At 43.0% G+C, this 14,905-nt stretch overlaps 1 protein-coding gene across 1 annotated transcript; it reads left to right on the top strand.

Moving 5' to 3' along the window:
- Positions 1 to 9,717: 9,717 nt before the first annotated feature.
- On the top strand, positions 9,718 to 12,378 carry T265_09834 (hypothetical protein; the record flags this gene model as incomplete). Its single annotated transcript, XM_009176020.1, has 2 exons — positions 9,718 to 9,827; positions 11,904 to 12,378. The coding sequence occupies 2 exons, from the start codon at positions 9,718 to 9,720 to the stop codon at positions 12,376 to 12,378; spliced, it is 585 nt and encodes a 194-aa protein (XP_009174284.1).
- Between the last annotated feature and the right edge of the window lie 2,527 nt (positions 12,379 to 14,905).

The raw sequence follows: 14,905 nt of genomic DNA, 5'->3' as shown, positions 1-14,905 counted from the left end.
TGCACAGACCACACAAGGCTGGTGAGTACGTCCGGACCAATAGCATGTATGCACGCCAGATCGAATAGGCACGCAGTCGTATGCTGTAATGCCCCCTTTTAGTGACGGATTGATTCGGTCAAGCCAAGACAGACAGTCTCTTTTTTGACTATATTGGCTCGGGTACATCGAACCGAGCCCTTCATTCGCCCCGGTCGGTCGTTTCTATTCGGGTCACTGCGATCTTTACAGACTGCGCTTTTGAACAGCACGTAACTGTAGTTGGCTGGTAAATTAGATCCAGTGGGATCATCAGATGTGGCAGGAATTTGTGCAGTCTGGGACTTACTATGTAGCAGAGGCCTTTGAAAACCTAACTTGATACGTCCTGTTAAATGTTTTCAAGCCACTGTCTACTCCTTATCCCTCAGAGTAGTCTTTTTGGGCGAGTATTTTAGGCACCCGGTAGTCTAAGTTGGTAGGTGGAATCACACTTTAACCGGCGTGAAAAAAATGAAGTAAAACATCAGTGAAACAGTCGACCGGAAACCGGTTCACTTATCGATCGAATTAACAAGCAGCCTACGTGCACATGCGAACACGCAAGCAACATAGGTATACTTTTGACGATCAGGAAGGGTCTGAATTCGAAGTCGCAAAGTTTAGACCCATGCAATGGCGTTTAGAATAAATCGACTAATTTCCATTGTTCTGCGCGAGTTGTGAATATTTCCTTTTTGGACACTTCTTTTAGTCTGTGAAAAAAAGACATCAAGAGCAGTGCCTCGACGAAACGCCACAAATTCATCAGTATCACAAATCAGAGCAAAACAAATGTTTCTAGGAACGCAGCTGAGGCCTAAGGAATGAAGTTACAGGAACTTGTCGTAGAATTTCAGCATATATGAAAGTTAATCGAGGTTTCACTCTGCAGCTGCAGGCAATCTATGCCGAGAAATCAAGAACGAATTTACGGCTGTTTCGTCCTTAATGAGAATCATAAACAGCATGCAACTGACGAATCCCGATAGCGAATCGATCTTACAACCTTCTTGCTGGTAGTTGGGCAATTAAACACTCGACATCGAGTGGCTGATTAGTCGTGTGATTAACCCGTCACTCATCCTTCAGTCACGGAATCCACAAGTTGGCCGGCTCCTCGATTGACGACTTCTTAGATGGAAGGTTCTCTCGCTGTATGAATTCTTTCTTTTGAGCTACGTAATATTTGTTGATGGTTGTTGCCATACTTTCGAAAATGCCGTTCCGTTGTGCAGAACTAAAACTTTTGGTTTGAAGTTATCATAGTAATTGTTAACGCCACGGTGAATAGGGTTTTCCTTTCCCGATTCAGGTGATGCATACGAAAATACGCGAGAAGTTCCCACTGTAACCGGATTCGAACCCACGTTTCATTCAGTGACTTAGAAATTCTACGTGGTTTCAAAACAGGTTTTTTTGTTCGACTATCTTACTGATTTCAGTAACTCTGATCAGCCTGGTTAAACTGACCACACATTTCCTATGCAACGTTCCGATGAGAAGAGATTCCGTATTGTTCGCCTCCCCCATAGTACTCAAATGTTCCTCAGTGAGAGGGTGTAGCGAGAACTCTTGTCCATTTCTTTGAGCGTTTGGAAACAATACAATTTGAAGAATACTCACATCGTTTCTTACCAACATGTACTGTTTAGTTGACAATTAAGTCTGAAGCGACATCAGAAAAGAACAGCAACATAAAGACACTCACTTTCAACCGCCATAAAGTCACGCGTCACTTAAAAAAAATCCAAACAATTTAACGAAATTGTCGTCGGTATTGCGCAAATGATTTGCGGGATCGCTAATGCCTTACTTCAACTTAGGGAACCCAGAAACTGGCTTCCTGCGATTACGCAGCACGGCATTTCTTGCTGCAGCAGAATAGTCCCTTAACAGTTGTTCTTTACATCTGTCTTATTCTGAACTAGGTGCTGCACTTAACAGGGCATGTGTAAACAAATCCCTAGGTCACTTTGTCCTGCTTTGTCGAAAAGCGCAGACTTGAGCTCCTTCGTAAGAAACAATCAGATCCGTGGAGTCTCCATCACAGAAATCAGTGCCCAATTACGCAAATTTAACAAATGACGTAGGGTATGTTCGGTCACGAAATGGCGACTACTCGTCGTGTTTCGGTTTGGTTTGCATGAGTCATTTAGCTTTTTTCACCAATCACGCTGAGGTCACAGGTGTTTCTACTTGTTTCCACTTGAATGCTGTTTCCATGAAGGTAAATTGTTCGCCAATCGAACAGAGAAGTAATACTGTGGAAAAGCTAACTCGCCGAATTCATTGAATTAAGAGAGTTTCAAAGGCGGGGGTTAGGTTCCTTATGAACAAAAAACTGTCCATCTGCAATCTATAAAGTTGGGAATCGTCAGATCCGTTTGCTCGGGCTGTTTTTTTGTTTCTTAATGGGGGGCAGCAGCGTACTGATGTGAGTTCGATACAGGTAAACTCCGTCGGTCTACTTGTTCGGCCATCTGACGTGCGATTGGTTGATACAGTGGCATACGATGCGCCGGTCACAAACGCTTGATAGCGTCCACCCCCAGGCCAGCGTGATGCATCTGTACACCACAAGGCGCGCACGGACACGCGTCTCTACTAACGCTGCCTGCTCCCCGTTAGGAAACCAATCGATCGGAAGAAACCGAGTTCAACGGTAGGGCGAGAGAGCGCTATTAGCTGGCTCAATTGCCTGGTGCGGTCCGTCGAATGTTTCAGAATGAAGCGAAGCAATTACGTTGCAAAGTCTCCAGACGACAGAATGTTTGCCTTCAGGAGGTGGAGAGTGGACTAAGAAAGGCACGTGTGCCAAGAACATCGAATTCCCCAATCTGATCTCAACAAGTGGCTCAAGGAAGAAGGAAGGATCATCAGCACTGTCGTTTGTGTATGTACAATAAGTTAGATCCATGCTTACTGCTTCGGTCCCAAAGAACACAATCCTAACAAAAGTCATTCTCACGCAGCAACCTTATGAGTAGTACATTACAAAGAGATACAAAAGAATTCAACTTTTATCTGAAACATTTTTCACCTCCTTTATCATTTTTACTGAATGACTACACGCCAGAGATCATATATAGGGTCTATGAAATCGGTCTCTTCTGGTATCTGTTACCTAACCAAATGAACCCACTAAAAGACATGACATGCTTCAATGGGAATTCACCTGCGCAACGGTTGACCGTTCTGTTATGCACTACTTTAGACGACTCAGAAGAGGGACCACCACTTGTCATTGGAAGTTCATCTGAGTATCAGTGTTTGCCAGTGGACTATGTGAGCAATAGTATTCTGTGGATGATACCTGATATTTTTGAGAGTTTTTTCTGGAAGCGAGGGTAACTACAGAGTAACAATTATAACCGATGGCTGTCAAGCCACAATTCCGAAGCTGCTTTGTCACTTTCTCAGTTCAATGGAAGCTGGAAAGACGTTCGACCCTACTCTCTTGCGAGCCGTCGGTTTTGTGACGCAATCATGGGATTGTGTGAAGCCCCAGGTCATCGTCCAGTGCTATCGTAGATTCGGATTATATTTCTCGGTGGAAGATGAAACTGAGTTTGTTTCGAACCCCGTGAACGGTGCCGAAAATGCTTTTGAGTGCTTGTCTCGTGTCCTGTCATTACCGTGAACACTGACCGCCAAGGATAATATCAGAGTAGACAACAATGTGTCTACAACAGAACCGATGTCAAACGAGAAAATTTTTACCCGCGTTGAGAAACCCAACAAGGTCGAGCAAAACCGTGTGACAAGAGTGGAGAAATGGTATCCTCAGTTGGTATGCAGATTATCTCACATTCGACAGCTAAACAAGCGACTGAAACTCTCCAAGCTGAACTCTTCTGGCTGAGCATGATTCAGGCTATAATCTTGTTCCTCTAACTGCAGTCCAGAAGATACGCCGTCCTCACCAAGACAAATGATGCGACAGACTGTTCTAATGCGGAATCAATTTCGTACTAGTGTGCGAATATCATCATATGTGTACTTTTGTAAAGTTTATTTCCAAAAATTCCTACAGATGCGAGATTCGTTGGACTTGTTTTTCTCCGCGTCAAACTGTCCTACTGTACACTATGCCGGGAGTTGGCTTTTTCATTGCCCATCAGCTGATGTTTGTGACCAGACAGACCATATAGGTCTACTGACTAACGTAAACAGTGCTTTCAGTAAAGGCTGGACTAAGTCAGTAAAAACCGAACTACGAGCTGCCCAGTATAGGATATCTGTTAAGAGCACTTCCGTGGGATTATGTGAACCTTCCCCTGGGAGGTCGACGTGTCGATTTATGTTGCTGAGTTCTGTGAGCACTTCTCGCAGTGGTTACCTTAAGTGGCGAATAACCGCATCTGTCTGATGAGTTGAATGAGAAATTTATTTCTCAAGATCGGTGGGACGCCTGTATGGTTAAATTAGGTGTCCTGCGTCTTGTGTGGGTGTGGCTTACGTATAGCTTTTTTGTGCTTCCTATGGAATTCTAAACCCCTATGCATGTATTTGATTCGTTGGATCAATTACTAATTCGTTTGATAGGATTGCCACAGCAAAACTTTTCGCCAGTGATAAGTGACCTGTCTTGACAGAGGAAAATCAAAAGTGACCAGACGATGGCCTCATTTAGTAGCGTAGGCATAAGTGAGCATGTAGCAATAGATAAACAGGAATACTTTGATTGTGTACACACATAAAGTCGTACGCTTTGACAAATTCGAGTTTAGGGGCTTAGAGGAATGAACAAACCCTAACGAGTTCAAGAACTCTAGCGACTACTGAGGGTAGTTTCAAGCGAGCAAGAGCGTATGGAGCGGTTTTCAATCCCTGTTTATTTGCACTCTAGCTTTAAGCATGTAAACCTCTGTGTAGACTTGTGGAATGCAAGGCTAACTCACTTTTTATAAAAGGTTTCGTAAAGTGTTGTGAGGGAATTCATCTGCCACAGAATACACCACATCAGAATTTAACAATAGGTTGGAAAAGGCTAAGCAACTTCACCGGAAACCCCCCGCGATAGCTCTTTTGGTTGTAGGTAATTCGACAACGCCTTATTCTTTTCAAAGAAATTGTGTTGACCAAGAGGGTAATGTGCATGCCGGCGTTATCTTGCAAGGTAGGGGTATTGAAAAGTGGATGACGAACATAATCATGTTCCCCCTCTGTGTTTAAAAACACACTGCTTTGTTGGTTAGAAGATAAATTTGCTTCAAAAGATTCACCTTACTGTTATTTGTCCACGTTATGGAAGTGGACAGAAATTACAACTGTGTTACGTCCGCTCTGCTAAAAAAATGAGACTAAATGATGGGCTTCCGTTTGTCGGAGGTAACTTGAAGGGATGAACTACTGAATTCACATAACCATGACAGTTACCTTTCTCTCTTTAGCACTCTGAGGAGTCTTAGTTAAGGATATGTAGAATGTGAACAGGATCAGAGCAACATATGAGTTCAATTCACATTAACTTCGCTCTTGCTTAATAAGCTCTTCTCTGTCTAAGCGCAATTATTTTGGTGTGTCCACACCAAAGGGAGAAGGTTTTGGGTTCGAGTTTCATCCCTAGTAGAGCTCGTCAGATCTTTGGTCTTATCGGGATTTAAACTCTGGACATCGGACATGCGAGGCGAGCCAAATATCACGTCTCCACCAGCGCGCGATAGACGAATCTTGACTTTGACATCCAAGTAGATGAACGTGGGCTCGACGCAAGGGTGTGATTGGTTCGTCCAACTTTGATTGTTCATCTACATTAGTGAAAGATCTGGCCCTATTTTTCGCCTGATTATCGAAGCGACGAAGGGATGGTAGGGCAAACTGATTCCAGCGAATAGGGGTTCTCCTGATGAGATTCTACTTAAAAAACGAATAACCTCCAACAATCTGCAATGTTTTCTGCATTGAAACCAACCAAAAAGATTTAAAGACTGCTGAATAGTGCACATCCCAAACTCAACCTTTCAAATTGCAGCAGATAGGCAGCCCGTTCAGAAATTACCAAGGTTCCTATTCAAGACGTGCAATAATTTATGTGACCTAATTGGCTTCCGGAGATTCTGTGGGTAAACATGTGGCAAGAAACGCGTCCATCAGAAGCGCGTTAGCTCGAATTAGCTTAGGGGTTAATGCGCTAACTTACCAGTTGAAAATTCCATGGGTTCGAACCCGACTGCTCCTGTCTAGGTCTTAGCAACCTGGCCATATCTTGACCCACGTCCACAATTCTAGTGGCATGGCGTCAAAACGGTGTTGTAAATGAATTATTATTATTATTATTTTGCTATTATTTTTGGACAGTTAGTAGCATTCACAGCTGAAGTCGAACACGCTTATCAGCTGCATCTTGTGAGGAGGGCAATACCGATCTCCTGAGACCTACGGGAAATTACATGAATGATACAGCGAAGACGCAAAACGAGAAGAGTGACGTAGAGCACGGTGTTGTAATGAATTATTATTATTATTATTTTGCTATTATTTTTGGACAGTTAGTAGCATTCACAGCTGAAGTCGAACACGCTTATCAGCTGCATCTTGTGAGGAGGGCAATACCGATCTCCTGAGACCTACGGGAAATTACATGAATGATACAGCGAAGACGCAAAACGAGAAGAGTGACGTAGAGCGCTAGAAATTTAGTTAAAACACTTCATTGTTTTCGCTATGAAGTCAGTCATGCGAGTCAGTGTATTTCGCTAATTTTGTGCAATTTGGGTTGAAGTAGAACATCAAGTGAACGGAAACTCGGGGACTGCGCCTACCTGATGAGCCCTCAGAAGGACGAAACTGGTCGTGGGCTGTCGAGGAGTTTTCATCAGCCCTAATAGTACTGTAGTACATTTACAAAACTCTGCTTTTATGAGAAAGTCAGCGAGCTCAGGTTCGTTTACACTCACACCGCTGACCAGCCACCCTTGGCTCAACGGTGAAGTGTTCAAACTACTAGCAAGGAGGTCGCGGGTTCGAGACTCTCTGGAGTTTCCTGAGGCGCGCACTGCCGGTGATTTCTAATAAGAAGGAAACAGCTTTTCAGCATAGATTTGCTTCACTTACAGGACGAAACCTTCACAAAATTTCCAAACCTCCTCACACTATAAAAAAATCAGGATTGTTTTCAGACACATTAGTCCAATAAGCCTAAAAACACCATTATTACGGTGAAATGCATCAGATCTTATCGACCATAACTTTCAAAGTAAACCTTCTTACGGGCAGCCAAGCGATATTTCTGGCCTCCCTCGTAAATATTGTTGAAAACCGTGGTTTTTGGTTGATCGTTTTGCAGCGGTAACACAATGTAGACGAATTCATATTCATTACCTTGATCCACTGTATGCAGTTCTCACCTTGATTCATGCCAAAGCTCTAGCTTCACCCTTAGCGAGATGGCTTGACAAAGGTCTCGCATGGCGTGTTATTATTGTCCTGAGCTGATCTCACACTATGTTAATGAGTATGTGACTTCTAAATTTAGGTATCACAGTCAAGGCTAAAAATCGTTTTAGTTCTAAGACTCACTTGTGGCACAGACATCCAACATGGGTGGGATGGTTCTTCAGTCCCTCTCAAGATCGAAGTTCGAACCCAGTAGTGTCAGGCTTGAAAATTCTCCCCTAGTTAGAAGATTTTCATGATAACACATCTGTCCCGTCTTTCCGTTTTATTTCCTTCTACTCTTCTGAGGTTCAAATGTCGTCTTCATAATCTAACATTCACCATAATCTAAATTTTTCAAAACCTCCACTACTTTGCAAAGCTGTCGTTGGACTATTTATTCAGCTCTGTTTTTAAAACAAGGATTAGCAATGTGTGGCATTGTGATATGCTTCTATTTATTCTGAGTAAGTAGCAGTATTTACCAAACACAAGAATTCAGTCCATTCTCTTGAACTGTAGATTATCAGGTGTCATTTATGATGCCTAGCCAGTAAATTACATCCAGTGTCTCTCCGTACGATTCTCCAGACCCGAATCCTTTGATCTGAATTGTCAGCAGACTAGACGATTGGTTCCGATCTGGTATTTTCAGAAAAGCGGATTCAAGTACCGCTACATAGGGTGCGCGTCATGCGATCGTGCGTTATTCTGTTTGAACTCCAGCCGTGAACGGCTTGCTCAGAGTGAATTTCTAATCAAGTCTCTTCACATATTTTCAGCTATAAGCCGAGCTTTTAGATGAAAATTCACTGGTTCCTCTTTCTTGATTAGCAGAGATTATGACTGATGAGTTCGTGCTTGTGTGCTTGGGCTCCATTTCCTCTCCCGCAGATTATATTACTCTGAAGTCATCCCTGAGGTAACCGGCCAAAAACAGCTTCCGACTATCCAAACGTATAGAAACTAAGCCTTCATGTTGCTTGGTAGACGGTGAAAATTCCGAATTTGGCGGCGTTATATCTCGGCGGTTCAAAAACCAATACGATCACCTCCACCAAAACAGCTTCTATCCAAACGTATAGAAACTAAGCCTTCATGTTGCTTGGTAGACGGTGAAAATTCCGAATTTGGCGGCGTTATATCTCGCTCGGTCAAAAACCAATACGATCACCTCCACCATAAGATTGCTAAAGCAGTTTTAAATGTTCCTGTCTTTATATATATATATATATATATATATATATATCACGAAGAAAAGCTGATAAAAGGTCAAAATCATGGAACTGTGTGTTCATTCTCGTGTGTGCTATTTGTATTTTACTCTCATACATATAGCAAAACTTCTATCAAGGCTTTGGACGAACAGCAGAATATACCGACATGTAATGTGGGGTTGGCTGAACTGGATTGTCATCACATATTTCTTATACTTTGGACATCCAGTTCACCATCCTTGTTGATGTTGTTTTAATGCATTGATATATTTGTTGGGAAGAAACTGTTGCTCAGCGCTTGGCAGTGTTAAAAATAATACATGGTTGCTGTTCTTTTCGAAGGAGCGGTGCGCAAGTTGAATTGTGTTTGGAGTATGAACTGCAACAACACTATGTCGATTCGAATTATTAGTAACACAGTGTCTAGTAACTGGATTAGTACAATATGTGGACTTACCATACTACAGAGAACAGAAGTTGGCGGTTTGGGAATTTTTGGATGCCATAGCGACGAAGGGGCAGGAGTGTAAGAGAAATTAACACACGAACCACTCAGTTCGTTCCTCCCCATGACCGTATCGTTTTGAGTCGCCCGTTAATCAACAGGATTTCAGTTGTTCAACTAATATAAGTGGTCTCTAAATAAATAACAAATGGCTTCATTACCTCATCTATAGTGGTCATAGATGTGACATGGATAGCTGAATTCCTTGTTTCCGTGAGTTCATCTTTGCAGAGGGACACGAACCAGCTAGGTCCATCTGATGAATACCCAGAATGGGGACCTGATGGTAGGACTTTCAGAGATTTTATTTACCTAATGATTAGTATCGGAGAAGGGTTTTATTTCCCATAGGCGTGTCGTACACCAGTGTAGGGGGCGCCAAATTATTTAGTTTTTCTCTTCATGACCCTTCTGACGTAGTCTAAAAAGTGAGGTTTGTCAGATCAACTGGATGATGGGTATGGCTCTGCAGCCCGAGTAGCCATATCATCGTCTGATTTTGACCATCCCGATTCGTGTATGGAATCGACAAGTCTATCTGTATATCAGTTTGTCTAACCACCCGCGCGATTAATACTGGAACAGCTTATAGTATGGATGCGAACTTCTTCTACTGTACTTTTTCGAGGTTCCTGTCAAGACGAGGCAAACCAGTCAAGATGTACAGTGAAACTGAGCCCACTTAAGGGAGGCTGGGGCAGGAAGACGTGAGTCAGTGCTTCTTAGTTGGAATGATTGGCAAATAGCAAGGACCTTCTTAGACTATGAATGTGGCTGGGTGTTCTTTGGACTCAGGTCCAGCAACCCACTGTTGTATGAGAAAGACTGATTTGAAGTACATGGCGTGCGCGCTGCGACTTTCTGACCGAAAGCCTGGTAGAGACCCTGTCGGCAGTTGTGGCTGAAGTTGAGAAACTAATAAACATGCGATGCGCACGCATCAAACCACCTGTTAATGCTGCACAAGACACCAGTCATAATCAACGATGCATTTCTGATCCCGCCATCCAAACACCACAGGACTGCGCAACACCTGGTAATCAGATTCTGGATGTGATGGAGGAGTGAATACCTTCCAAGCTTGATTACATGCCAAAGCTGGCTGCGTCCCGGAATGGTCTTGGTTATCGAAGAGCCCCTACTACTCCTCACATCACCAGAAAAGGAATCTGTGCCTCTCTTCGTGGGAAGAACGTGGCTCTGTCCAAACAACTACGAATTCTCAGATAGAAGCTCGTCCTTAGGGTTCTAACTACCGTTCTTCTTGTGCAGCTCTCACTTTGAGGGGAGCCCAGCAAGATAACGGAACCGTCTTTGGTAGCTATGACTTAGGTAGTTTCGAGCAGTCTTTTTACGTCGACAACTTACTTTACAGTTCCGAGTGTGCCCTACATCTCGTTCGATTTCCACAGCCGCCAACTACAGGCGGTGGGTTCCGCCCCGTGAAATGTTTCACAAACCTCCCGGACGCTTCACAGCATATTTTGCCCAGAGGACGAGCCCAGTCGAACGTTAACGTGGAACTTTGGCCGATGAGCATCAAGCAGCTGCCTAAAGTTGAAAAATATGAAACCACAAGTAATTTCGGTTTCCAAAGATGTGCTATTTGTGTCATTCGTCATGTCTTATGTGCCTAATATCCGACGAACAGTTTTCCCCAGCAATTTACTTTTCGCCTTGTGGACTACATCTTTCCAAGGAGAAGCAAATGTCTATTTCTCATAATCTGTCATAATTCCGCGGATTTTGTAGACTGAATGCGTCCGGTTCATTGAGATGCTTGTTCTTGATCGTGACAACTGTAGAAAATTTTCATAGATTTGAGCTGTACATGGTGGAACCGCTAAGCACAAAGTGGCTTTAATGGTCTTTTCGTGGGCGCACTAGATTCCCATGAAAGTAACATAGTTTTAACAGGAATAGTCCGATTTGTTTACTTTCACTTCCGCTTACTTGCACCACATTAGCTACACTTCTTTCGAGATCTAGTTTTATCCCCTCAGAATTGAACACGGTGGTGCCTAAGTGTGAACTCCACTTCTTCTGGTCGGTGTTGGTGGCACTGCAGAATGAAACAGAGACGGACAGAAATATTCTGTCCGACTTTGACCAATTATGAAGAACTATTCTGCCAACAAAGCTGTCATAAAATCGACTTTTGAAGATTTCGAGTTTTTGGTGAAATATTTCGCTTTCCTTGATATTAAAACCCGTTCTCCATGGCGGGCTTTCTGTTCACCGAGTTTGGTAGTTTGGCTGCATCACCCATTTCATAGTTTTTACCACTGGTTTGTCAGACTAAATACCTACTAGTAGGATACAGGTACAAAGTATTTGAGTGAGCGTAACTTGTATCGGTTTACTGACAGGCGGTTTACATAGTGCGACTACTATTCCGCCTAAATCCATAATGTTTGATTTTCTGGTAAATACACGTGACTAACGGATCGCAACTTGTCCATTGAAATCGATAATTCTGCCTTTGAATCATACAGAACTTCGCTCGAAGTAAACAACACAACTGGACCAATGGCGAATTATATCCCACATACAAAGATTCCTATTACAAACGTGTGCCAAGAAATACAAAATGCACGTTCGCGCGAGATCAACGAAGAGGTGGATATTCAAGTACCCCCCTACGTTGTGGACAGACGAATTCTGAGGAGTATAGAATATGGGAACCTGGAATATTTGGAAAGATATATACAGCAATGTCCTAGGAATATCGAGCGATACTTCTTTTTGGAAACTATACTGTCAACATCTCCCCTTTTGCGGAGCGTTTTGATCTCCAACCTGCTGGGATTTTCCTTGCTTTATCGTTCACACAAATGCTTGCGCATGTTGCTGGACCACGGATCTGATCCATTCCAAGCAACATATTTTATTGAGTACACCTCCCAGGGGGAGCAACAACGTAAAATACTTTTGTACGAGGCACCTGCCTTTTTGCTGCTCACAGGTAGCATACAGCCGCGTCACCGAGCTGAGTGTATTGCAATGTTGTCAGAATTGCGAGTTAGCGACGCGGAATTTCACATACCTATTACATTACGAAGGCAACAAATGGAACCACCACAAGAGCCAGTATCAGCCACAATCAGGTTTGCCGATGCGTGGGAGTGTCTTGATAAGGAAGTAGAAAAGAAAGGTGGAGACGATCTTGCACAGAACAAAGTCTTACTGCGCGAACTGAAGGCTGTCTATCGAGCAAATAAGTTTGACCGTTTGGACCAACCCAATGTGGAAAAATAATTTCTATTGCTTTCTTTATCTAATTTGTTATTAAGTGCAATGTTTTCTTTCTTCGACTTCTATTTTTGGAGATAAGCTCCTTGAAAATATTCAAGTGAATTAAGTTTAAGTGAATAAATTTTGTCCTCAACCTGCTTTCTTCTAGTTTGTTTTGGCCCGCAACTCACACATACCCTTTTGATCTAAAACAACGTTGCGAACACCATCCCAAAGATGCTGGTCTTTTTTTGTCATCACCAGGAAATCAACCTTGTCTGTCCTGTGTCCCAACTTGATAGCTACACAGGAACGAACCACCATGACAAGGTAGTTGCGACAGAACCTCTTACCAACCCCATCTGCACATGGTGTTGAGGTTTTGAGCATTTTAGTGTATTGATATTATGTATGTCACGTTGGTTAATTGTTGGAAAACTGTAATGACTGCTTACGGGACAGTCACATGACTTTGAACAGTCGTGTTCCGGCTCAAGCGTCCTGGTTATTCCACACCAGATCCCGGAAACGTTTGAATAGTGTTTAACTTAGAGATAGCAGAAGTAGTTGTCCAAAGAAGCAATGAACTTCTGAAGATCTTCGGAACGACAAGGATTGCTTGTGGGTTTGCCTAGCTTGCGCAGTACTGTAATCCCAATCTAATGGACATGACATAGTTGTATGGACATTGAACGACTTGTCTCATTAGTTCTGACATTAAAAGATAGCTTATGTGTATAAACCAGTAGTTCTTTACTCCACTGAGCCGCGACATATGATGCGAATAGTTTAGGTGTCGAACTTTCCCGTTAAGTGATTGCTCGAGAGCACACATCCTTCTTCCAGATTCGGGCCATCCAGTTTCAGTAATCATAAGATCTGATCATTTGTAGCGCAGTTTTCAAGAATACCACTTTTTTCGCTAGTGAGGCTGTTCAGGTGGACATTCAGTCAAGTCGAATTTCGGGATAACTCAGTGGTTAAGGCGCAAACACCCGTTATTCGAAGCCAACCTCTGCATCTCGACTGCTCCTGTTTGGGTATTGGTAACGTGGCAGAATTTCAATCCTCTTTCTTCCTTCGGGTGTTACGAAAGTAAAGACCCAAAAGAGTGTTACAGACAAACGATTATTTTACATTTACTCATAGTCAGCTTCGGGCTTTTCATCCTGATGAAGGCCTTACAGAACATTGAAGCTGTTGGTCAGCACGTGCATTGGGAATTTGATATTCCCCAAATGACTTTGAGCGGTTGTGCAGTACGAAACTTGAATGGTTTTACCAAGTCAGAAGCTGATACGTAAACCGAAAAGATAACAGGTGTGACGGCTTATTTCCACTGAACTACCTTGTTCTCTGACTGCATGAGATGTTTTCCCATTAGAGCCATCATTTCAGTAAAGTGTAAAAAAACATGAGCATAGGTGATTCAGCATAGTGCACAATGAAGCGTGAAATTCAGTACTAAATCCAGCACTTCTCAATTGTCCCGGCTGAAACCTCCTTCATACTCAATTCAGACTAGGCACATTCGAAATTTGTTTGCTCCTGGAACATCAGACTTGACTCACATGAGTTTCTTTAGATAAGCAACCCAGTCATGAACAGGTTGAAACTGGCAGCTCGGTTACTTTTACTGGTTGTTGATCAGGTGGTTGATGGTCTGTTTTGCCAAATCCCAAACTCGCCGGACAGATCAAGGCGCACCAGATATTCTCATCTGTACGAAGTTCCTAAACTTAATGAGGATTGGACGACGTAGGTTAGTTTCAATTCAGTGCTCATATGTGTTGTGTCGAATAGCTTCAAAGCCGTCTGGTGCACGTGAATGACAAAGAATCATTTGAGTACACGGTTCAAGTGCTGATGGCGGCGACATGTGTACTAAGTTTTACTGCCATAAAATACCCAAAACTAGGTGACCATAGAAAAGCCGATCCTATCACTACCATGGGGTACAAGTTGACCGCACAGTAAACCTATCGTCGCTTACACACACACAAGTTAACCGAATATGTCCTGTTCTGTGGAATGGCATAGTGGAACCTGGTTGTCACAACTTGATGTGATCAAGCCATGAGTCGGATAGCAAGCTTATCTTTTCATAGTTCTGAGGAAACCAATGATTTTTCAGCTGTCACAGAGCAAACCAGGGGCAGCGTAATACATTCGGGAAGCACAGAATGACCTAAAATGTCAAGGAAACTTTCCAGGGATTACATTTTTCCGTCGAATTTTGTAACATTTTCTGTGTTATTCATTTACTCAAGTCTAAGATAAGTTGGTCAGATTCACATACAGGAAATTGATTAAAGTGGACAAATCAACGGCTCTAGTGTGGCTGCAGACATGAACGTGAGTGACAAATGGCTGTGACCGATATTCGAAACTTCCGGGAAATTGATATGATGTTTATCCTTGGATTTGAAGGCGTGTCTATGCATCCGATCATGTTGCAGCACGGTTGTAAACCCGAAGCACATGCATGCATCACCAATGCCATCTGAAATTCCCTCCTGTCTATGTTAATACTCCAAACCTCTGTACAACG

This window comes from Opisthorchis viverrini (genome assembly GCF_000715545.1).
Source record: "Opisthorchis viverrini unplaced genomic scaffold opera_v5_310, whole genome shotgun sequence".
Taxonomy (NCBI): Eukaryota; Metazoa; Platyhelminthes; class Trematoda; order Opisthorchiida; family Opisthorchiidae; genus Opisthorchis; species Opisthorchis viverrini.
This window is presented reverse-complemented; position numbering and strand designations above follow the sequence as displayed.